At 37.6% G+C, this 25,656-nt stretch overlaps 1 protein-coding gene across 1 annotated transcript; it reads right to left on the bottom strand.

Annotated features, from left to right (window-relative positions):
* Window positions 1–499: 499 nt before the first annotated feature.
* Window positions 500–25,188, bottom strand: prlra (prolactin receptor a). The gene is made up of 9 exons (XM_011481668.4): window positions 25,010–25,188; window positions 16,749–16,838; window positions 15,732–15,864; window positions 7,001–7,170; window positions 6,599–6,765; window positions 6,320–6,461; window positions 5,884–5,980; window positions 4,787–4,856; window positions 500–4,679 (listed from the first exon to the last, which is right to left on the bottom strand). Exons 2-9 carry the CDS (start codon window positions 16,819–16,821, stop codon window positions 3,630–3,632), a joined length of 1,902 nt encoding a protein of 633 aa, XP_011479970.1. The 5' UTR covers window positions 16,822–16,838; window positions 25,010–25,188; the 3' UTR covers window positions 500–3,629.
* Between the last annotated feature and the right edge of the window lie 468 nt (window positions 25,189–25,656).

Raw genomic sequence — 25,656 nt, 5'->3', positions numbered from 1 at the left:
TTATGGTAGAATATCACATACAAACAGTCCCTTCACTAAATATTTTTAATAAAAACTGACATAAAAATATATATAGACTCCATAGAAAAAAATGAAATATACAAGCTAAAGTTATCAAAAACTATTATTTAAGGTAATTTATTTAATTACCTCCAATTGGCAGACCCCTTTATTTAAAATGTTACTCTTTTTTTTCATTTTAATGTCTTGTTGGTTATTCTGTTAAAAACATTTTTTAAGCTGTTTTACTCTCTTAATTTGTTGGAGGAAATACATTACAAAACAATGTAATATAATATATTATAATATAATATACATTTTACATGTCACTTTTTTCATTTGTAATTCCTTCAATTTTGTGAAACAGGGGCTTCTACAGTTGACTGTGTCATGAAAATTGCAGCTAATTAGAAAAATTTTCCTCTAAACTGTAAATAGTTTAAAACAGAAAATTGAAAAATGTTTGAAAAAAATAAAACAAAAATAAACAGCAGCCATGGTGGTTACAATGTTCTTTTATTATACACATGATGCTTACAGCATGCTTTTCTAAAGAACCAGGTGTGTTACCAATTTACAAAACGTGTCGCAACATGTACAGGTGCATGCAGAGAAAACAAGATAATGTTCTATAGACATCCAAGTATGACACAATATCACACATATTTATTTGATGAATGGAAGAAAGATTATTATGTTTCAGTAGGGCCATGTTAAACGTTCAAATCTACAGTTATTCTGACCCTGCAATTTTGAAGCTTTTAATATATTATTAGTATGTTTTAATGTAAATCTAGGCACTCACATACCTCATTTTTCTTTATGAACTTAGTTATCATGTTTGTCAAAAGACTACTGGCAAATGCATAGAAACAGTTCAATGCTCTATAAAGGTTAATATAACAGCTTTGTGTTTTTTTAAAACCTGTAGGTATAAATGTTTTTGTGAAAAAAAGATCACAGTGGTTTTAAATGTATATTAGCACTAAAAAAAACAAACTTTTAAATGCAAAGCAACACAATTGAATCGGTTAGTTCAAAAGGGCCCAAGTCCACAATTTTTCAAAATAGAGTTATTATATGTTCTATGGTCTTCAAGGGAAAAGCTATCTGATTATGTGCAAATTCCCAAGTCCGTTGTAATGGATTGACTATGCTTGACATTTAAAATGCATTAAGTGCAAAATTCCTGGACTTGGTCCTCTCTTGCATGGGTTTTGCTTTATCCCATAGATGGCAGCACTAGTTATCCAATATGGCAGCGCCCCCGTTTAATTCAAGAAGGGCCCAAGTCCAGAGATTTTAGTTTGCTAGTCCTCTGAAATTATAAAAATGAGGTGCTTCATATTGTAACATTTGTAAGCTATGAACTGGTGCTAAATCTGGGTAAAGTATTAATCATTTGGGGTAGCCTCCCTTTAAGCTATGCAATTCAAATCATTTCTGGATAAACAAACCTCTTGGACTTGGGCCCCTTTTGAACTAACCGATTCAATTCTTTCATTGGTCAGCGGCTCAGGCATTGTTTGCCATTCATACACATACACAGCACAAAATACGTAGCATGCAACATTAAGATTTTATCTTGAATAACTGAAGTTGAAAGAAATTACAGTATAGTTAAAAAACAAATCAGTACCACAGGAAAACAAATATTAACTATTTTCTTTTTTGTAGTCAAATGCACATTGTTCCATACATATGGGTGTGAAAGTGTCAATAAAGTTCTGAAAAATAGATTCTGAAAAAGCTCAACATTTTTTCTACTATGGCTCCCTTCCAAGAATTGAAAGCATAGAAGTATAAACAAACTGTGCCTTCTATCCTCCTTGTCTTTTGAGTACACCATGCTCATTTGCACTCAGATAAAATTAGGAATTTTTAAAAAAGCAGAATAACCTCCACCTATCCTTGCATGCACTGCTTCCAATATTAAGGCAGCAACACGGAACATGTTGTTGTCCAGTAAATCCTTGAGGATTTCTGCAGCATTCTTTGATGGAAATCATCATGCGTATGGTAATATTTCAACATATTTGCTGATTACATGTGGGGGACGCTAAAGAAAACAGTCAAAAAAAATCCAAACTATTTCCAAACAATTGCATAAAGGGTGTTGAAAATGTCCTACAGGACTGAACCCAAACACCTATTTAGTGTTTTGTCATAAAAAATGTAAGAATTAGCAGCTAAACTGAAGTAGTGATAAGAGCACAGCTGGAATATGATGAATGTGATCATGTGTATTTTTTTATTAAGACAGGCCTGGAGGAAAGTTATCCAGACATTTGAACCTGTTCAGACTACACAGGAGTGACATAACTGTGTTAGATATGCATACCTGGGTTAGTGTCTCTACTGTTGGCTGTACGATGCCTCTAAAGATGTTACTATAAGACATTAACAGTTATGTGCAAACACTGCATCATATTATCAGCAAGGCATGTCAATAGACATATTAATCTCTCTTCTCTTTTTCTATATTTTCCACAAGTTTTTTATTATTTTTTTATTGGTTGATAGTTTAATAGATTTTTTTCTTTAATTTATACTATAGATGACATTCCCCATAGGGGATGAATAAAGTCATCCTAGTTGATTTAATTAACTTCAATCTGCTACTATTCTAAATAAATGTCTCCATGAGAATTTCTTGCTTTACTCGTTTTCCCCTCTGGTTCTTGTGCAACCCCTTTCTCTTAATTTTACAAAAATGATTACAGCCAGGTTATGTACAAAATTTAAAATACCTTTTGTTCTGCTTTGTACAAAAAGCCTCACCTGATAGTGAAGTGTGTGACTCAAAAACTAGTAAATACTTGAGACTACTTTACAGTGGTTTTCTTTCAAACTTTTGTGCTGTCGAATGCTACGTTCACACCGTCCTTGGCAACGCGCATTCAAGCGAGCGACTACTTCCATGAAAGGTGTATAGAAACGTGCATATATGTGTCTTTTAGGCTTCCACGTTTAAAACTCTCATGTTCACGTGTCGCTACGCACGGTTTTTTGGTCACTTTTAGTCTCTACGCATAAAATGCACGTCCACTGAACGCGTATTGAAAGTTAAACTAGTTGAACTTTGACCAATCAGGGACTCGGATTTGGTAGTGATGTATGGGTAGTGTCCTTTTAAATTCACCCAAGTGCCAACCGTTTGAAAATTGATCATTAAGGAGAAATGAATAATTGCTGTTTGTGCCCGGCCAGAATAATGTGACACCAAGTATTTTTCGGAATAGAGCTGTGAAAGGAAAAGCCTGTAGCAAGAATTTGCACCGCTTTGATGTTTCACACCAAGCCTCTTCCAAGAGTAGGTAGTATGAACACCATGTGCTAAAAACGTTCAAGGACCCCGCGTTCAGCATGCTCTTGAATGTGCTGCACATGCATGAGGTGAACATGGCATAAGGAAATCCCCTGCACTTGTGTACACTGTACAATAAAGCCAAGTGTAGAAACGACAGTTTAATAGGCAATAACCTACCATTATATTTCAATGGTGAGTAAAGGCATCGACAAGCTGGAACAGGCTTAACGACAGCCTCAATGTTTTTGTTTCAGTCCCAAGGTCACAATACCTCTGGGACTTCCTTTTTTTGTTGTTGTCACGTGTGCTTTTTCTACAACTAGTAAGGAGGCATGGTGAACATAGTGGCAGTGTCAACATATCCATTAACTACCCTTTCCTCCAGAGGTTGTGGTGTAGGATGTGTGCAGGCCGTTGGTTTCTCTGGACTCGTGGCAAATGTTGTATAGTGGGCGTCTGTTGTGTCAGTCAACTGCTCACAGGAGCACATGTTCATCTCTTCTTCCATTGCCTCTTTCTGAAGCAGGAGGAGCACACTGTCACTGTCCACCCCCTTCACCCTGCTGTAATCCTCTCCTTGCTGCATTTCAAAGAGTTTGTCATAGTTTGATGCGACTGGACGGAGAACGACGCTATCCTCCTCATTGATCCTCTGCACTTCAACATACTCATTGGATCGGGGAGTGGGGAACTTCTGAGCTGCAGGTTCTGCTTTTACACCGGTGTTGATGTTGATTTCGCTGTGAGCCTGGATCTGGTGACAGACCTCTGTTTGGGGTTGTGTTAAATGAGGTCGCTTGTTGCCAAAATCAAACTCCCAGTAGTTTGATCCAAGATGCTCTCTGGTGCAGTGTCCAGGTGGGGAATGGTAGGGGGTTAAGAAGTCGGAGGGAAGCAAGCTGTCTGAAAGACAGTGCTGCTTGGCTATCTCAAGTGAGCTGGTTTGATCCTCTGTCGATCTGTTCTGAGGCAGTGGAGAAAAGACAGAGGGCCACGTCTTAACCCTTCCAGCTGACATATCAGGGCTAACCATGTCTTGGTGAGTGTAGGCCAGATTTTCACCCTGCAGAGCTTCCCCGTGCCTTTGCTCATCCGTCTGACTCTCCTGGGTATCGGTTTGTTGTCCACTCTTATCCAGAAGCAGGGTGTGACTATCACAGCTGCCTCGGCCAGAATCACAGTCAGACACTGAGTTCTCAGATTTCAGGCAGCCATTGTGTAGATTATTGCTCTTTTCCAGCATCAGCTCCTGCTCCTCAGGAACGTACACTTCTATGTACTCCACAAGCAAATCCTCGGACTTTGAGAATGTGTGGTGGGGAAAATCAGGCACGTCAAGTGACTTGAAGGCATCCACTGACTTTCCACTCTACACAACAAAGACATTTCCACAGTTAGGTAGATACAATGACGCAAATTGTATTTAACAATAGAAACAATGTTACACACTTTCCCTATTCAGTATTTGTACTTTACCTTGTGAAGCTTTTGATCAAATCCTTTAATTTTTGGACCAGGGACCGGTGGAAGAATGCAGTGCTTCAAACTTCACAAGAAAAAGAAAATATCAAGGTTTAGCATCAGCTGACAGACAGTCCTTGCATTATTGTAAAGCAATTCTGAAATGCACAGCTACATTACAATCAAAACGCTTTCAGAAGACAGGAAGTCATGTTTTTTTAAACCAAACTGCAAAAACTTGTTGGACTCGTTAATATGTTTAGTTTAGTCAGTTTCAGTTTTCAGCTTGTGAACCATTAGGATTGTTAAGTTGTGCGGCTTAATTTTTTTTATACCTTGGCCTTCTTCTGCAAATCATGCAGAGCTGCCTGCATCACAGGAACACTTTGATTGGTCCAAATTGGGTTAGGACTCAATCAACATCCGTATTACATCCCTCTTCACATCATTAGGTTCTCCTATTATTAATTTCTCCAATTTCAACGGGAAGCCTAATTTCTGCAAACTGTGGTATCCAGTGAAGATTTATTTTTACCAACATCAGAGAGTAGCTAATTAGCACTGTGTAAAAATATATTTGACAAATCAGACTATTTGGATACATAAAAAGTATAGTAATATTACAATATTCAAGCAGGGTTTCAGTGTGTCAGACATTATATGGTGGGTCCATTGAAATGTTAAATGTAGTTTTGATAGCAGGACAAAAGTTTAACGATCTAACTTCGCAGTTTAGAGTGAAATATTAATATTGTCTTTAAGCATGTTTGGACACTTTTGAGAAAAAGAAAAAACATTTAAAAATCTTTGTGATACTGCCACAACATTTTATTTGTTATGACGGTCACGGGGTGAATTAAAAAGAGTGTCTAATTTTTCAGATGTTTTGTGTCTAATTTTTCAGATGTTGGTTGGATCAGTTAATTACCTTAATTTAGCATACATGAAATAAAAAAACATAAATGTCTTCTTCATTTTTTTCCTCACTTTCATATGTTTTATGGGAGATAGATAAATGTCCTTGCTTTACATGTTGATGAGAATCAGTCCTGCTGGAATGCAGGTGCCCTGTAAACGTGCAAAGGTAAAAAACAAATTATTTTTATTCTTACTTGCGACTGTTGATGTGTAACAGCCAGCTCAAGATGAGAAAGACCATGCCGGAAAAGACCATAACTAGCACCCAGGTGGACCTTTTGTTAGGAAAATCTAAAAACATACAAATGTAGACAAGATTAGTGCTGGTATCTAAGTTGTCTAAGAGAAATACTCAAAAATGCAGTGTCAAGCTTAAATGATTTAATATGTCCCCCATCATGAAAAAAGCTTAAAGAAAATGTTTCAAAAAAAAAACAACACACATTTCATTGGATTGGGTCTTTAAGAATAACTGGCTAACTCAAATACATTTTCCCCCTCTCATGCACGTAAGCAGATATAGGAATAGGATCATCGAGTCTTTACCAAAATGACAGTAAAACAACTTCAATGTTTGTCTATTTGTTCATTTCCTTTCATCTCAGAAAAACAGATTATTGAAGGACTCACAGTTAGGAACAACGACTTGGACATCCTCGCTCCATTCACTCCAAAAGCCATGATCAGGCTTACAGCGAATCTGAATAACGTATGTGCCCTCTGACTGCAAGCCAAAAATATTAAACACCTTCTGCTGGCCCACATGGTGAATCTGGAAACAAAATGACACAGTTGAGTCAACTTTCAAAATAGGCAGACTTCTCTGAGAGCTTCCCCTACTACATGCAAAGTTCCACATTTGAGAGGCAAATGCCCTAACCAGCAGGGCCGACCTACAGATTTACACACCTCCCATTCATCCTCTTCCTCCAGTTTTATGCGCAGCTCATAGATGAGCGTGATCCAACCCGAGCGGGTGTCAGCTTTTGTCGGCGGGTCCCATGACGCTCGAAGAAACGGCCATCCTTTGTCGTTCTGGATGGTCACCTTTAAGTTCTCAGGAGGATTGGGCTCAACTAGGAAAAAAATGCACTTAATTAAAATACATTTTCTTTAAAAATTCCCCATTTTATAAAAGTTTTCAAAAGGTGGAAACAAATGTTTTAAGTAAAAATAAGCAAAAGAGAATCCAAAATCCTTTTAGATACTCTTAGATTTATGTTGAATCATTTTTACTAACTGCAAGAAATATTTCTTTATCATCATCATTCTGCTACATCATCACAACAGCCCCAGGTACAATTCTCTCACCAATATAATAGACATCGATGTTGAGTGGGTCTGACAAAGCCTGGCCCAAAGCGTTGGTGGCAACAACGGTGATGTTGTAGTTAACCCAGATGGACGTGTCGTTCTTATTGAAGAAGCAGGAATTCTTCCCACCTGTGTGATAGTCTGTGCATTGATATTCTTTTTCGGAGCTGCAAAATGACAAACAGAAAATAGTATGTAATTATGACTGTTTGAACACTGGATTCTGTCGCTAAGCACATTCATCCATCTTCAAAGTTTTATGATTTGTACTGAGCATGTCCAGAATCGCTTTATGTTAAATAACTTTCAGTTGAAATGATGGACAAATGTCATCATCCAATCAGTGATGTTCCATAGGGTATAGTACTTTTCAATTTTTAACATTTCATCTTGATTTCTGGAAATTACTTTTGTTTTCCAAAACATATCATTTTTATTTTGTTACATTTTTTTGGAATCTTTTTCAATTTTCATTGCGATCTTTAATTTGATTTTGTGTCGAGTAATTTGTTGGTGTGATTTGCACTTTAGGGCCACCATAGTTTAGGAACAATGGTTACAACTAAAGCAACCTTAGACCACATAAGAAATATTTTGTCCCCATTCCAGTTGTGTCTAAAAACCTTTTAAAATTGAAATTCTGATTTTTCAAGAGAAATTATCAAACGAGAAGACTAAGGATTTGTTTTCTTCTGCTACTTCTTATAGCCATGTTGTTGAAAAAAGTGGTTCATGTAGTTGTTGAGTTTGATAAATAAATAAAAAGAATTACAGTACTTAACATTTTTTCTACTCCCATAAAAATATATAATTTCTATGGTGATTTGCCAAACAATAACTTGTGTTGCAAAGTTAAAAAAAAATTAAGAAAAATATTAGCACTGGGTTTTTAGAAACACTGGAAGAGTTTCAATTTCGGAAACTCTCTGTGGGTGTAGGAAAGGAATGTCAAAATGATTTGTAGAAAAACCAACAGAGATGGGAAAATATCCAGAGGTAATAACATTCATAAAGGGACAACTATACATTTATTGTTTTCACAGGTTCACTCCTGTGTTTCATACTCCTAATCACTCTTCTTAATAGCTCCAGCTTGTGTATTGATGTTTCCTTGACTTCAGGATATCATGTTGTCAAGATGACACTGAAAATAGCTTTGCTGACGTGAAGGTTGGCAGCACATAGCAACCAATGCTGGTTTAAATCCCAGTACACTGAAAAGAGTTGATACGTGTTTGTTGAGATCAAAGAAAATATTGTTGCTTTGGCAGAATCTGGAGGGCTTTTCTGTAGTCCAAACTTGAGTCAGAGGAATAGATTTAGAAGAAGTTTCAATCTTATAAAACTAAAACTCAAACTGAGAATAGCAAACAACAAAAAACCAATTTAAGCCAACACACTGGATCTTTAGTGAGAGAAACATATATATGTTTATTTGAGATATTTATAATATTTATTCAAAATAATAAAGTTCATTATTCGCTTAAAACCATGTCACCAAAAATATAAAAATAATCACATCTTTAGTAGCTGTATTGCACACTTTGAATCATGTTTCGTTATTTAAGGTATAATTGCCAAATAAATTTAGTTAAAACCAAATATGCCGATTTGTTTTTGGTTCAGGACCCGCACAAGTCTTATGCTACGTTCAACGTGTGTTGAAATGACCACTTCCAATGAAAAGTCTATGTCAACGCTCGTAAAGGCGCGTTTCAGGCTTCCGCATTCAAAACTCCTGCATTAACATGACACTATAAACGGTTTTAAAGGGCCTATTCTTAAGCTTTTTATAGTCATGTATATAATAATATTTTCCCCTTGGGACAAAAAGAACACTTTTTTTAATTAAATATTTTTTATTTTCCTAAGCTGTTTTGCAACCTGTAAGTAAGACGACTCGATCTCTGAGGCACCGGCGTTTGCTCTGTGTGTGTCAACCCAGTCGGCCTCAGCAGTGTGTCTGTGTTGCGCTCACGAAAACTAACAACAACCTAACCTTTGCAAAGATGGATGTGCATATTGTGTATATGAAAGGAAAGCGTTTTTGCCAATCCCTGCCGATCACAGAAAGTGGGTGTTTGTGTTAGCCTGGGGTTGGTGCTGGCAGTGCAGACTCTTCCTGGAAGGGGCTGTTCTCATTGGTCTATGTGCCAATGTGAGAACCCGCTCGTTTTTGTGGACTGGGAGGGGCTGGTGCTCAGAGCGCAGGTTTTTAGAGGAATACTCAGAGATGCGGGGAGGGATCAAGTACCGCTTTGAGGTTTCTTTTCATGAGAACTGAACACTGTAATACACATAAAAGCTAAAAAGAATAGATTTTGCATGGTATAGGCCCTTCAAGACCATTTTTGTGCTTTGCACACAAAACCTACATCCAGTGAACGGTGCGCGTTAAGAGTTAAACCAGTCGAACTCTGACCAATTAGAGACAATCAGGGACCGCCAACATTTTGAAAATTGATCATGGAGGAGAACTTATTTAATTAACGTTTGTGTCCGGATGGAATTATATGACACAAAGTCTTTCAAACATATAAGAATAGAGTTGTGAAAAAAAAGCCTGGAGCAAAGATTTGCGACATTTGCACCACATTGACATTTCTCAGCAAGCCCCTTCCAGCTGTTGATATATGCGCTAGTATCGAGTAGCGACAGTCCCGTGTAAACAGAGAACAGAAAACACATACAAAACCTAGATAGAGCGAGAACACAACGCCCTGACTGACCTCCTATACACTAATAAGATTAGATAAAAGTTGCCTCCTTAATAACAACCTTTGATTTGCTGACATGCAGATTAATTTGGTCGTTCGTGCTGCTCCTACACAACCCATGAAGGAACATCAAATTAGAGCTTTGTTTGTGTCGTGTCTGAACGGGGTCGTGGTGGCTGCTGATACATCACAGTCAACTCATGATTAGTTCCATTCTGGGCCCCCCTATGTGAAGTCTTCGAGGGGTGTGTGAGCACCTGCTTCCTCCCCAAACAAGCTTGTTAGGTTACTTAGTCACTTTTTTAACCTCGTCCAGACTGAATTTTCCTAGTGGTTTCTGTTGCTTTATACCTTAATTCGTCCCTAAACAGAATTGTATTATTTGCACATGAACCTTGAGCGTTTGTTTCATTCTGTTCTAGCTTGTTTATCTTTGCAGGGCGCACAATTGTTTATCTTATGTGAGAAGCTCTATTGAATTGTCACTATAGTTCAAGGATTTTGTCATCTCTGTCCGTCTATCGTTAACCGTCTGCAATCACTGTTTTTCGCCCAACTTGCTTCACTGTTTTTCGCCCAACTTGCTGTTTTTTAACAAGCAGATAGAAAGGTTGAAGCTGTAAAGTCATAAAAAGGTGGTTTAATTTTAACTTACCTATAAACATATACTGATTAACAGCTTGTGCTCGAAGTTTTAAAGCGTATTGTGTTTGTCTCTTTTGTTCCAAGACAATATGTGAAACCTTGGAGTAACTGCATTTGACAGCACGGAGTAAGAGGAAAAATGTTTCCTGTTAAATGTCATCCTCTGTTTGCACTGTTAGCACTATTTATTTCTATTTATTGTTCTGACCATTGTGTTATTTTTTATTTTGCTTACCGTTATTCATTTTTATTACTGTGTTATAAGTGGCACATTGGCACCGCAGCAAATTCCTAGTCTGTGCCTAGTTTGTTCACTGATAATGGCAATAAAAACCCCTTAAATCCTTGAATGTATATATAATGCATTTTTTTCTTTCATCGATTTACAATAAATATGCCTCATAAAATGTTAACCTGAAAAAAAACAAATTGAATTTTTTGAAATGTCAAAACTCAGAGGTCCTTGGTGCAGACGTTAATTAAATTTTCTTCCTATGTGCTAACATTTGAGATAAATCCTTAGGAAAATGACTCAATGAAAATCAAGTCTTCTGTCATTATCAGATTTCTAAAAATTAATTTAGTGTTCTTGCTTTGTTCTTAACTTAGTGTTCTTATTAATTTAGTGTTCTTCATTACTACAAACAGAAGAAACAACGTAACGGCATTATCCGAAGCACAACAAAATAACCCGCAACACAATGACATAACCGCAGTAACAGCATAAACCGCAGCACAACGGAAATGAGGACTTTTATTGAGGAGGGGGCGTCTGTAACACTGTTTACTTCCGCATTGGTGTTCGGATGACAGGTTCATGACGTAATCAGACAAATGAACTTCAGGGTTTGTGAATAAAAAGGAAAATAAAGGCTGCCAAATGTGTCTCTGAGCTCCTTATTTTACATATGAAACTCTGCTTTACTGACACTAAACCCTGGAAAACCCCTGCTTCGGAGGTGTGAAGGTGTGAACCGAGAGCACCCAGCAACGGAAAGGGGAAGGAGGGGTGGGGTTTCTCTGGTTTCTAATGAACTACTGCCCGCTCTTAAGGAACTATGTCCTAAAAAGTGACGCAGCTTTTTTGATTGTGGCTAAACCGACATAATCAAATATTTAAAATACCACTGGGAACACTTTTACAATGGAGCAAAAGATGATCAAAGTGGGAATTTTAAGATTTGACATTAAACACACATCAGACAAACGACAAAAGTGCAAAGTTAGACCTAAATTACTCTATACAAATAATTGAAAAAGCAGTTTTTTTAATAAATAGGAAAAAAACTATGATAAACATATCATAGTTTTTTTTGTATTGATTTGAGGAGTAGACTATTTTTTTCCTAATGAATGGTGTTCTATAGTGTTTGTATACAGTTATATAAAGTTTATAAAATCAGTTGATAGAGTTGACGCTTGCTGAGAAGTGTCTCAAAATTCATAAGGTTCAGTGGGTAAGCTGCTTGGTTTGCAACAAACATGCAGAACCTGTTTTGTGTGTGGGCTCTCCTAAGAAGAAAATGTGCTCAACTTAGCAAGTGCTATTCAGGAACATTTCTCTTCCTGGATATTTCTACAGCAGAAAACATTTTTAAAAAGTCATTTGGACTTAGTCTTTTAAGTTGAGGGGATTTCACTTTAACTACAACTGCCTTTTTTTTTTTTTAGCTCGCTTTGGGTTTAGTCCTAAAGCAATGTATTACCCTTTTTCGTCTTTATTAAAGCCTAAAGCGCTTTACAGTCACATGTCCCTTTCACCCACACATTAACACTGATAGTTGCCATGCAAGGGGGGAGGTTCAATGTCTTGCCCAAGGACACTTCGACAAATGGCAAGCAAATCGGCGATTGAAGCTGCAACTTTCCGGCCGTTTTCTGCGTACAGACGCCTCAAAGAGATGTGAAATCCATGTGGAAGCTGCTCTTTTAACCTTTTCCTGCAAACATGTCAGAAGCTTTTGGCTTAATAATGAACTGTTACTTAATGGAAAGCTACTATCATCTCTAAAAGATATCTATCCAAACGTTTAGTTTATGTACTTAAACACTGATGTCAAAATGGGTTTTTCATGTTATTCTTTGCTTATCAACGTTCATGGTCACACTAACCTTTATCCCTTTGTTGTCACTGCTGTAATCTTTAGAATGCAGACACTCATCTTTATGAATTCTCCATATGTTTAGATGCCATCATCTTGGTTTCATGTAACTAAATCCTACGTGTTTCATACACATGCAAACCGGTTAGTTGTGTTTCACAGTCACAAACTGTAATTAAGATATAATAGAAGACAAATCTAAAGTACAAATTGACTTCAGCTTTAATCATAAATTGGGTACAGCATGTAGAAAATACAGACTGTAAAACCAAGGACTCCCCACAATACAGTTTGCTGCCAGCTACATTGCTCGTCAATTCTGGCTGAGTGTGACTTAATTTGTTGCTTACCCTTTGTTCTTGGAAGTTGAATTTATGCAAGAACACGACCTGAGGTCAGATTACCAACTCTCAGCGGGAAACTCTAACAACCTGACTATAGAAATGAAGAAGCTGCTATCTGTTCTGTTCATAAAAGTCTTGTTTTAAATTTTGACCGTTTTTATGTGTGGCTGTATGGTTGTTATGTAGTGAATGTATATTTCTATTTATAAATCCACCAGTTTTCGAATTTCTTATGGTTTTAAATTTAAGCTTTTAGACCAAAAATATATATTTTCTATTTGAGTTTCAATCTAAATATTAAAGGGCTTATACCTTGCTATTCTTAAGCTATTCTTATGGATATGACAATATTGGCACACAAAAGAACACATTTTTTTTTAATTAAATAATAGTTATCTTTCAGAGTTCTTTTCCAACCTGGAAGTAGTACGACTCAATAGCCTTCTGATCCTTGTGGGTGCTGCCCATTTCATGACGCAAACCTAGAGTTGGTCCCTGCAGCGGGTCTGCATTTCGCCCACGAAAACAAAAAACATTCAAACTTCTTCAAAGATGGATGTGGATATTGTGCATACAAAAGGAAAATCATGATCACCACAGAGCTAATCACCGCCATGGACAAAGTAGTGTTTGTGTTAGTCTGGGGGCGGAGCTGGCAGTGCAGACACTTCCTGGAAGGGGCTGTTCTCACTTTTCTATGTCACAATGCAAGAATCCGCTTGTTTTCGTGGACTGGGAGGGGCTTTGTCACCTTTCCGGTAGCCATGAAGCCTGACACCCATAAAGAACACGGGGCAGGAGGCTCCGCCTTTATTTATACAGACACGTAACTTTGCGTTGCACTAAATAATTCCCAAACAAAACATGTGGAGATATTCATGGCACTCTAACAGTGCGCGTTCCCGTTTGGTGTTACGGAGTGAAGGAGAACAGTTAATAAAAGGTTTCCCCCAGAATAACAGTGACTGATTCTTTATTAAACCGCCCTAGAGTACAGCTGTGACGGTGTGGGATTTTTAAACACCCCTGTGATGAAGCACCGGCGGCCAGCCGCGTTGCGCACTCAAGAACGCAGCTTGTACATGGATGAATATAACGGAAATTAATAATTAGAGTGCAGTAAATCTGTCATATTTCCTCGCGAAACGGAAACTTCTGTTGTAGAATAAAAATGTGTATGTGCTGCTGAAACCGCGCGTGTGTGTAAGAAGAGGGGCCGCGTGCAGCGCAACAGGGAGTGAAAGCGCGCAGGAAGTGAAGGAGAACAGTAATAAAAGGTTCCCCCCAGAAACCCTTGAAGTCTGAACACAGGACTAGCAGAAAAAGTAAATTGTCAGCAAAGATGAATGTGTTTAATGTGTTTATTATAGTTCCAATCACGCACCATATGCAGAACTTTAAAAAAAAAAAAGTGCAGTGAAGACCTCATCACCGCGGTGATGGGGTTTTCGTCACATTAGAGGTACGATCTTAGGCCCGAGCCCGAGTCAGAACCCGACCCGGCCCGAAATTCGGGTCGGGTCAGGGGACTAAAATGACAATCATTACGTTCGGGTCGGGTCGGGCCGGGCTTCTCTTTCGCTGACTTTTTTAATAAATATACGGTATGTTTATAAAAATGTATACTCAAACGATGTGTGGATACTAAACTAAGGAATACTTGTTATAAATAAATAATTTGGTTAAAACAGAGAAGGCGCTGTAAGGTAATTGCTATATAACTACTACTAAACAGGAAGCGCAGACCCTGGGCTGCAGTATTTCTACGCGTAATTAAACGAGTGCGCATCAAGATCTGTCTTTCACTCTCTTTGACTTGCCTCTAATTCTGTGTTCCAGCGCTATTTCGTTGTGCAAATGCATTTATCATGATCATAAAAATATGTAGATTATTTTAACCTTAAGAAATCTTGCATCTTTTGCCGCCAAAAATACTATGGGATAAATTGAAATTTCGGGTTTGCTTCGAGCTTGGGCCTGCAAATCAAGTTAATTGGTCGGGCTCGGGCTGGGTTGGGCTTTAATGCCCGCGGGCCTGGGTCGGTACGGGCTGGATTTTTTAGGCCCGATCTTACCTCTATGTCACAGCCCTATTTGTCGCTCAACAAATTGAAAGATGACACATAAACACCTGGACCACCACACCAGCAGAAGGCAAAATATTTGGTCAAGTCATTCATGTCTATTCTCACCAAAAAACATTCAAAATATGTGGGCTGCTTTCAGTAGATCTGTGGATGCAACACAGCCTGAGGTTCTGAGAAAAGAGAAACTGCAAAGGTTCTTGGAAAACCAATGGAAACCTGCTGAGATGCAATTTTTTTTAAAGGACCATTATATTTACTTTACAAAAAGGGGTAAAGTATGGCATTTAATTCAAGAAAATATAATTAAATAATATCTAAAATATAAATAATAACATAAATAAATACATAAAATATAATTAAAATCTACTCTGTATTTTAAAAACGTTCTCTAAAATCATTCTTATTTAGCCTGTAAACAGAATAATAATGTAATTTATTGATCATTTTGCCACTTGGAGGGTTATAGTAACAAGAATTTGGCTCAGAAGGTGCTTTGCGTGGCACTGCAGAGATCCTCAGACATGAACCTCAGGCAGTATATTTTTCAAAATTACTTACAGCCTACGATTCGCTTTGGCGGATCTTTAGATTGCAAGATCTCATTAAAAGACAATGCCTTATCAAGGCCACCGAACTGTCTTAATTTTTGTTTTGTTTAAATAATGATCAAGTTCCACCTTTCTAACTAGGTTGCTGAGTTTGTTTTTGCAACGGCAAACCAACCAAACAAAGCGACAGTGAAACAATCCACTCAAACGGGCCCAACAGGTTCCTCCCTGAGCAGGGAACAGACGAATGCAAACACTTCAGCGCTCAACGCTGGGACTACTCACCCTTCTTTGCGATAGAAGAGTTTGTAGGTGGTGGGCAGACCTCCATCAGAACCTGGCTCCCACCAACAGGTGAAGGTCTCTTTTTCAGGAGAACGACATCTGGTTAATGTTGGCTTTCCTGGCACGCTATAGCCTTCAAAAACACACAAGAAGTAAATCAATGCTTATTATACACTAAAATAACGTTTATTTATTTGAAAAAATGTTTTCAAAGTTTATTTCTTTAAAAAAATAAATTCCGCTGTTAGCCAAACATTATTATTTGTGGTGTAATATAAAACTGTAAAAATCGACAGTAAAATAAATGTAAACTATTTTTAAATTAAGTATTTACTTTCTATAAATTATATTCAGCATTTTTAATACCAAAACAATCAAAAATGAACATAATAATTCTGAGTAGGAAAGCGAAATATGTTGTTGTTCATTCTAAAAGTGATAAATGTCCCCCTTGAGTAAAATTGATGCAAATAGCAGTATGATCCATAGTATGATCATATTTCCAATGCACTTTCCTAAAACTGTGCATTTGCTTTATTTTCTGTGTTTGACTGTTGTAATATTAATCTGTCATTGTGCTCCAAAAGGGCAGGTTGTGTGGCTTTACCATTAAAACAAATTTTGGGGGATTTTTTTTGGTAACTTGTGAACCAGTTTGAAGTTGATTTTTTATGTGAATATGTGTAATAATTTAAAAGATAGTTTAGATATCAAATAACCATTTAAATGTAAAAAAAAAAAAAAAAAAGTAAAAAAAATTAAATACTAAAATGTGTACATTTATGCGATTTTCCGTGAGGATTTTTATGGACGCAGCCAACCAAGGTTTACTTTAAGCATGCAATAAAAAATGTATTTTAAAGAAATATTTATTAAGGTTAAACATACCAAATCATTGAGCAAACCGAGAAAAACGTTAGAAATTTTAAAGGTATTTAAAGTTTAATCGAAAAAACGATTGATTTATCTCCTCAATTTTAATCATAAAATGTCATTTTAAGAGTATAACACACTCACTTTTTCCCCTTGTGTACAACAAAAACAAAAGCAGCAACCAGAAGAGACGAACTCCCCCGTCATTCTTCATCATAGCACCTCAAGCTCCGCCTGTAAGGAGAGAAGAAAACAAACAAGGCGTAAGGATGGGAGAACAGTTTGATCAGTGCCCTTGAAAAATGACTTGACCTGCAGTGTTTGGTTTGCAGCTTTTACTGAGTAACAACATGCTTGTGTGACAATTAAAAAACCTCTCTTTTTTACTGGTATGTTTTCTTATTAAAGCACGCCCTGTTTCTGACAGTAAAACATCACATTATGTTGAAATGGGCTCTACCTTAGAACAAAAGGCAACATTACTGGTGTGTTAAAGAGCCACAAAAATGTGAGTTGGAAAGATTCCCTGCTAGTAATAAAAAAAGATCACCCACTGATCATTTTTAGTACATAAAACCAGTTGGAATATCTTTAAGGAGCTTTTGTGGTATTTTAGAGCATTTGTCCCTCAAAATAAACCACAGCGAGCAAAAACTCCTAAGAGACTTTAAAAAAATCTAAATAAAGACAAACAAACACAGTTTCCTGAGGATTAAAAAAACATCCTCTCAGTATCTGACTACCACTACCAGCTGGCACATGCAGCAAAACTGGTTGCATAACCCGAGTCCATAACACCACACACAAAGAAGGAGGGTGGCTTGTGACCGCCTAGATTCCCCCTCCACACGACTTAGACATCTGCATTTGCCCAGACATGTACAGCTGGAAGAGCACTCTGCATGAGTTCTCATTTAGAAGCTGTCAGTTGAGGCAGGTGGGAAGGAGGAAAAGGGAGACAGGGGAGATATTTTAATAGATTACAACACAAGACGGATGATGTTTGTTCAGAGAAAAGTGAGGGCCAGACAAATCCAGTTTAGCAGCATGCAAATTTCTGGCCCATGACTTATTACTGCCTGTTTATGTGTTTACCTGCTGTCACTTTTCAATCCATTTTATTACAAATTAGAGATCAAAGGTTTTTGCAGCTGTTTATACATAAGAAAACTGAAAATTAATTTGCAGTAACATAACATCATACAAACGTGCTTTTCTTCAATTCTTTGTAACAAAAAATAAACATATACTGGTACATATTTTATTTACGGAAAAAACGGCAGGACCTTTCCTAACCCTTTGACGCCTGAATTTAGGTGTCAAGGGTAAAAGTATGGTGGCTCTGGAGTGCAATCACAACATCTTAAAGCAAAATGACATTAAAGATTAATTTAAAAAGAAAAACAAATCATAAAAAAACATAACGTTTCAGAAAGAAAATAAAATCCCCAAAATTGAATTGAAATAAAAATGTTTCTGGAAATAAAAGTGATTTCCAGTAATCTAAGTCAGAAGTTACAATATGAAACCCAATAAGAAACCAGAAAAGGTAGGTATTATGGGACATGCGGCTCAGGCGGTTGAGCAGGTCGGCCAATGATTCAAGGATCGTTGGTTTGATCCCCGCTCCCCCCAGTCAACCGTGGGTGTGTCCTTGGGCAATACACCTCACCCTCCCTGCCTATAGTGCGGCTCCACTGGTGTGTGAATGCGTATGAATGTCCCGGTGGTGGTCAGAGGGGCCGTAGGTGAAACTGGTCTGTCCCAGGGCAGCTGTGGATACATCAGTAGCTTACTATCACCAAGCATGAATGAGGAGTAAATGAATAATGGATACATTGTAAACACTTAAATCCAATCCATTATTATTATTATTTATCCAATCAATGACGTCCCATAGTAACTACCCCTTCCAGTTTTTTTATTTTGTTTCCTAACATCAACATTTTATTTTGATTTCTGGGAATACTTGTGTTTTCCAAAACGTTTCATTTTTTTGTGTTTTGGTTTCTGTTTTTGATTTATAATCTGTAATGCTATTTTTAAATTAATTATTAGTTTTGCTTTTTTTAATTGTCACCGAGATCTTTCTTGTGTTTTTAAATTGAGTGATTTGTTGGTGGGATTTGCACTTCAGGGCCACCGTGGCAAAGGCTCCAACTCATGTGTTTCATATTTTGCATGGTAAAAACCACAACGTTTACAAAGCAAACAACAAAAAAAACAATATTTGCAACTGATTTCTTCCTTATATGTTGAAAAAAAACATATTTAGAAATTGTTTTTTAATATTTCATGATGGTTAATTACTATATGTTCAGTCACAGCAGAGTCTTTGACTGAAACTGTTTCTTTTTTTAAATCTTTTACATCTCAGACATGAATGTTTTTTTCCACTGAGCTACATTCGTTTCTTTCATAAGCAAAACATGAGCAGATCCTGTTGGGCTGTGTAACTTGAAGGTCTGTGGTTTAAATTCGCACTAATACCTGAGGTTTGAGCAGAAAAAAGTAAAATATTCACGCAAAAACTGTTACGTGAAAACCTTAGAAAAATAGATTGTTTGATTGAAAATAAAAAAAAATAATAATAAAAAACAAACAAGGAATTTGAAGGACTTTGCGTGTTGCAATAAATGATCCTATCCAAAAGATTTATGTAGAATTGAAATTGTGAGTTACACTAAATGTTTTATTTGACTGACCATAAAAAACTTCTTTATATACCAATTATGTTCTGCACATATGTTAAAAAAAGGGCTTGATCTTTATCACCCACAAATGCGACTTTATCAGTTATGTCTTCCATAGGATTGGTCTCACCGAAATACATCACTGCATGCTTATCTTGATTGGAATCACTGTAAAACCTTTACTCACCTGACCTGCCCGTTACAGTATTTTTATGGTTCGAGAATAATCTGATTTAAAGTCTTCCTCTTGTGGAATGCAACCCCACACACTGTGAAATAACAAATGCAAACACACAAAAGAGTCACGTACCAAACCTCACATGTTGAGCTTCTGCCTGGTATTTTACTGACTGTATTTCACAACACCACCTCCGCCTCTGGGTGAATTCTACATTCAGCTGCAAGACTGATCAGTGCTGCCTGGGCCTGTGCTGTCATACGACGGCGGTGAATCAACCAACTTTGATTGGGATGGAAATACCTGAGATGTCCTACTTCTTTGAATGTTACGCAGCCACTTAGTTCTGAGGTTGTTCCACATCAACTTTAGGAGACAAGTGTTACAAACTCAAGGCACCTTCATTTCAATAACGTCATTATAATCTGGTAATTGGCATTAAGATCAAAGCGCTGGATTAGCCTTCTGCTGCATATAGCCTTTTTACGTAACCAGTAGCCCAAACGGAGTAAGCTGCTAAGCTTAAAAAGTGCTCGCTATCAGCATCAGAGCAAAGCTCTTCCTTTGCAAAAGTCCATAATCACTGCTCATTCTATAGCGTCTAAGTGTGAGTGTACATGGCTGTTGTCTGGTAGCCTTCATCAGGGTGTGACCCTCCTCTTTCTCAAGGGGATAAACTCCAACTAACCTCCCTTTTATGCCAACAGAATGATTTTACATTTACATCTCTAAGCTCAAACAGAAGGAAGCCTTTTATTTATTTTAATGAAAGTTTTACTGCTACTTTTATGTCTTAGTCACTTTGTTACAATAGTAAATCTGTTTGCTATAAACCTTTGCCCATCCTATTAACTGGATTTCTAAGGCTGCAGCAAATTTGAGTTCAACGTTTATAGCATGTAAAGACCCACTGGGATAAAAGCGTTTTTGGTATTTTGAACAAGTTCTTGTGGCATTTTCTCATGATGGAGGACATATATTAAGAAAACTGAGTTCAAAACTACATTTCTGAGTATTTCGTTAATTCAAATCGTTGTGAATCAGAAGCAGATGAGAACGTTTTGTTTGAAAAAGCTTGCAGGTTTCATTTAAAACGTACAATCGGCAGGGTACAAGCTCCCTGTTTCGCTCAGAGGTAAATTTCTAAAGAATGACTGCCTCTCTGCAGGCACGACGTCCTACAAAACGACAGTTTTTTTTAATTAAAAACAGAAAACAAAAAAAGACAGTTGGGAATGCTTTTCAAAAGATCAAAACATCTTCGTATTGACACTTTAATGAGTTTGGGTAAAAATGGTGCCTTTCAATCCAGATTGAGTTGAAAATGAATACACGGAAAGTCAGCACTACTCTCCTTCCACTTTTTTAGGTACACCTGTTTAACCTGTCTTTAAAGCAAACATGTAATTCATCTACATGGCAGATATTGTGTGGACATAATTAACTTTTGTTGAAGTTCAAACGCTGAAGAAGACTAAACTAACATGGATCTTCATATAGTTATTTGAGCCCCATGAGGTGGTCTCGTAGCTTGTGAAGACTTTTATGTAGAATGATAGTTAAAAGAAAAACCTACAATGGCTTTACATGCCAAGTCTTGTGCAGATGAGAAGCAAGAGACCACAATGGCTCACTAAACACTATTATTAGGAAGTGTTTATTTCTCTTTGTTCTGGTTGATAATTAGTATTTATTCAGCCATTTAAACTCAAATGAAGGTTCAGTATTACTACATTACTAGTAATATGGCAAACACTAGAAGTCCTAGACTGCAAGGACCATGCCGTTAATTCTTGTTTCTTACTGCCTCTTTGAATGAAAATTTGACCCCCGACACACGCTCGATAATTTACCAAAATTTACACACAACTGCTGAAAATGATTTTATGACAGAGGGAAGGACCTCAACTAAAACTCAATGACATCACGAGAGGCGAAACCATCCAAAAACTGAATGGGGCCAAAATCTCTTATGGAGTCCAAGAAAGATATTTCAGAATTCCCTAAAAAAAAACTAAAAAAGAAAACACACATGTTGGAGACCACATCTAAAGGTCAATTATTTTGAAATTCCTACAGGATGGCCACAGGACCAACAGGTTCGCGCCCATTTTGTGGCAAAGCGTGAAATTTGGCGATCTTCACATTTTCGCAATATATAGGAAAAGAAAACTTTTGTTCGAGCGACCTTCACGTAAAGTCACATCCAGCTTAAGTCTACAACCACAACCAAAGTTTCGTTGACCTTTTACCTTAGGAAGAGACTGCCATCTTGAATTAAAAAAAATCCCCTTTAATACCACCTACAACTCCTCCAAGGTGTTTCGATCCATCGCCTCCCAACTCCTCGAGCATCATTTAGAAGCTACTTGAACGACATTAGCATAGCAAGCTCGCAAATGAGGTGTTTTCCTGTGGCTTGCACAGTTTTTAGCGGAGTATTGTCAGAATTGTATACATGCATCCCTGGCTCAAGCTGATCAAAACGATATAACATCTGATGTGAACATATTAGGACTGTGGGCGTGGTTAACAAAAAAAAAACCTGTTACCAAGGAAATCCAAAAATTTCCTTTTCTGTTTCATCTAAAAATGACCTGTTCATCTCACCCAGGTAACCAAAAAAGATAAGAGTTGCTATGGAGATAAGACCAACAGAAAAGCCGCCATTAAAAAAAAAAAAGTGTTGTTTTTGTCACATGCTGCTCTGACCAGAATGGCAGGGGCAGATGGGGAGGAGCGTGCCGCGGCCGCTCAGCCAATGAGGGCGGGTCAAGGAGGGCGGCAAGGGCGGGGGTGAGTACCACCTGCGGGCTAAACAATGCCACTCGTGGCTTTAATTTTTCATTCCTTTTCCTTCCCTGACCTCTGAGTTTACTTGTGTCACTCGGTTCACTTTGCTTTGCTGTTTTTTTAAACCGCCACAATCTCAGTTTCCTCATCAAGATACTTGTCATACCTGTAAAGTCTTTGTTTGGCCATCTGTCACGTTTTACCAACTACTTTTTTACTTAATAAATCACTTTTTTTTTAAATCTGTCAACCCTGCTCCCATTCCTGCATTTAACAAACTTCAACCATGTCAAAAGCTGACAGAGCTCCCATCATGCAACTGGCTGATTAGTATCAATGAGCAACTGATGAGTTGGGATTTCATCCGTCAAAATTGCTACTCCTTCTCTGTAAACCATATTTAAAGTAAAATCTTGAATTAAAACAGACATGAACAATCACTGTTCTTTTGGAGAAAACAAACAGAAATGAATGAAAACTCTTGATAGTTTTGCTGCAAGTGTGAAAAACTTCAAGGCATTACAAGCGGAGGCATCAACATCCTCAAGAGCCGAATTCAGACAATTACTGAATCTTTTATGATTTGTGCTCCTCTGCTCTTCTCCATTTCAAAAAGGTGAGAAGAGGGTGTGTCAGATGACAATTTGGGGACAAGTGTGAGCTGCCAGGCATTGTCTGGCATGGGTCTAGCCTTGCACTTTAGCCACCTTTGCCAGGATGATGAGCATAGATAGCACCTTTCTCATGCGCAGTCACAGCATTCTCAGGTTGTGCTGACCGACACAGTTCAGTTACAACAGTGCTGATTCCCAGAACCTCTGTTCTTTAGAAGGGTAAAGAAAACAAACACAAAAGCACATTATTCAGTCTCAATGATTTACGGCGCTTTTCTTGTATTTTGGTTTAATATTAACTTAGGTTAAATGCATTTTCTTCAAAAAAAAAAAAAAAAAAAGCTAATGGGACTGCTCACATTCTGTAACGTTCTTGGTTTAAATGTACAGCAAAAAAAAAAAAAAGCAACTCCCTTTCCTTACATTTAAAAGCCCACGATGGGGAAACGGATCATGTGGTCTAACTGGTTTTCCATAACTGACGTGAAACTTATTTTTGCAACAGTTTCCTAACAATAGTAAAGAAGTAACTAAGACAACTTTTCATAAATTTAAGTTTTGGCTGGCATTTTTGGTGGGAAATGGGAGATACCAAAAATAACATTTTTCATATAATCATCTTGTCCTGAAATCCTGCTCTGACTGGAACAGACCTGGTACTTCCTGGTATAGTTAAAAAACTGGTTTGAACAGCAGCACCAACACCTTTCTCGGAACTATTTTTTTCCCCTTTTACAGCTATTCAGGAATAGCGTGTGACAGAGTATGTGTATAGCATGACACAGTGGAGTATGTTCAAGCGTAAAGAAAGATGCAATAAAATAGATAAACAAAACCCTGATTCTTAAGGCACTTTTAATTGACAACAGTCAATTAAACAGTCACTCTCTAAATATAAATGTTAAAGATTAATGATCAAGCAGGAATAACAACAGGTTTTGTCATCGCTGCAAAGCTGAAATAGGTTAAATGTATTACCACCAAACTTCTAACATTTGTCCTATTCATCACCCTAAAGGAATGTGCCTCCATTTGTTTTGTTAAATTTAATTAAGCATACTTCAAAGACAGCAGACACACTTATATGTCCGGCAACAATGATCCCACTTTTCCTTTAGCCTCTGTGAAGTTAAAAAATAGGTTAGAAAGATAAGACTGACAGCTTGATTTTTGGCCCACTTTACCGGCTACATTTCACATGTTAGAGATTAAAATATTTCTGTAAATGCCTTCTCTAATGACCGATTAGCTCAGAAGAAAAAAAAAAGAATAAAGTGAACATGTGTATAAAAAATGTGTATGTGTGATTGAACAGGAGGGAGGGATGTAGACGTGCAGGTGGGATCCAACTCTGGCTTTAGGCATGTACTTTTCTGAATGTGGGCGTACGATGGCCGCAGCTCAGCTTATCAAGGGGAAAGATTGTGAGGGAGGAATGAATATTCATTTACCTGATCAGCTGATTAACACATGTAGGAAAGTTACTGAGTAGAGTCTTTAAAATACATTTAGATGATGATGATGAAGAGAGGAGGATGCTCATTATCTGTTGCTTAATAAATTATAATCATGTCACAGCAGCACACAAACACTGACCACTATGAAGCCCTATTTTGTCAACAAAATCCTGTCTTTGTCATGAGGGCCACTTTCACACCACTGGTCTTTTACTTAGAAATCATGAAGCGCTTATTTTGAAAAGAAGCTGGTACAAATAAAAACAAAAACAAAAAAAATCCCTCAAATTTCAACTAAAAAAAAGCAGCATTAAGTTGTTTCCGTGAAAGCTTCCATGCTTAGGACTGAATGAACTGATCATTACTGCACGCAAAGCTTTAAAAAAGGCTCCAGTGCCGGAAGGAGGGGGGGGGGGGGGGGTGAAGGCGTCCCAGGAGTCACCTGTAGACAGTGAACACTGTCATCTTGTATTAAGATGATCAGCCGTGTGGAATTAAAGCTCAAACACCTATCCCTGTTAATACCTTCAATAATAACAAGCAATAATAATAATAATAACAATAAAAAGCAGGAACTGCCAACCCCGACCTGTCAACTTCAGATCGTCCATGAGCTCCTGCATAAAGTTGTGGGAAAGTGTCAATGGGGTTAAATGGGTAAGCGACTTACCAGCAGCTGACAGGTGTTTTTTCTTCTTCTTCTTCTCCTCCTGATCTGCGCCTCCAACTCTGCTTTCCCCGCAGAAACGGCCGCGTGAGAAGCGCTCACTCTCCGATGCGCCTCAGGTAGCTCAGTCGTCCCGTCAACGAGGAAACCGCAGCAAAACACCTCGCGCCCTGATCATCCCCGAGGGGGCGGGACCAACGAGCCCAACCTTTCATCTAGCCACGCCCACGGATCAAGCTGCCACAGACAGGGATTTAGGCGGCGGATGAGTTATTTTCTTATCTGGTGTAAATAGGAGGGCAAGATGAATTTTTATTCAATTTCATGTCATGTCACAGAGGTATTGCTCCAACTCAAATTCTATTTTGATCATTCATTAGTCACATTGTGCCTCTTGTTGGATGAGAGTCTCTGGAGATGCAGGGAAACAGAGGAGTACCTTGGACACAGAGTTATAAAAAACAACCTTTTGTCTCATCAAGGACAAGGAGGTTCTAGTTCAAAACTGTCCCTGTATACCAGGTGTCTTTGGAATTTTACTGTTCCACATAATACGTTAGAAGAATAAAAGGTTTTAATTCCAAAAAAAAAAAAAAAAAAGTTACAAACATTTAAAAAAAAAAAAAAAAAAAAAAAAAAAAAAAGGTAAA

This window comes from Oryzias latipes, chromosome 12, assembly GCF_053564925.1.
Source record: "Oryzias latipes strain Hd-rR chromosome 12, Olatipes_Hd-rR_3.1".
NCBI classification, from domain to species: Eukaryota; Metazoa; Chordata; class Actinopteri; order Beloniformes; family Adrianichthyidae; genus Oryzias; species Oryzias latipes.
The sequence above is the reverse complement of the archived record's forward strand: the minus strand, read 5'-3'. Positions and strand labels throughout refer to the sequence as shown.

Excerpts from the sequence above, each read along its gene's own strand:
- prlra (XM_011481668.4), bottom strand. The coding sequence starts at position 16,821 with ATGATGAAGAATGACGGGGGAGTTCGTCTCTTCTGGTTGCTGCTTTTG. Across the intron at positions 6,462-6,598 it reads AGGAAGAGGATGAATGGGAG|ATTCACCATGTGGGCCAGCA; the intron begins GTGTGTAAATCT and ends TTTTGTTTCCAG. Across the intron at positions 4,857-5,883 it reads TTACACATCAACAGTCGCAA|TTTGAAGCACTGCATTCTTC; the intron begins GTAAGAATAAAA and ends TTTCTTGTGAAG.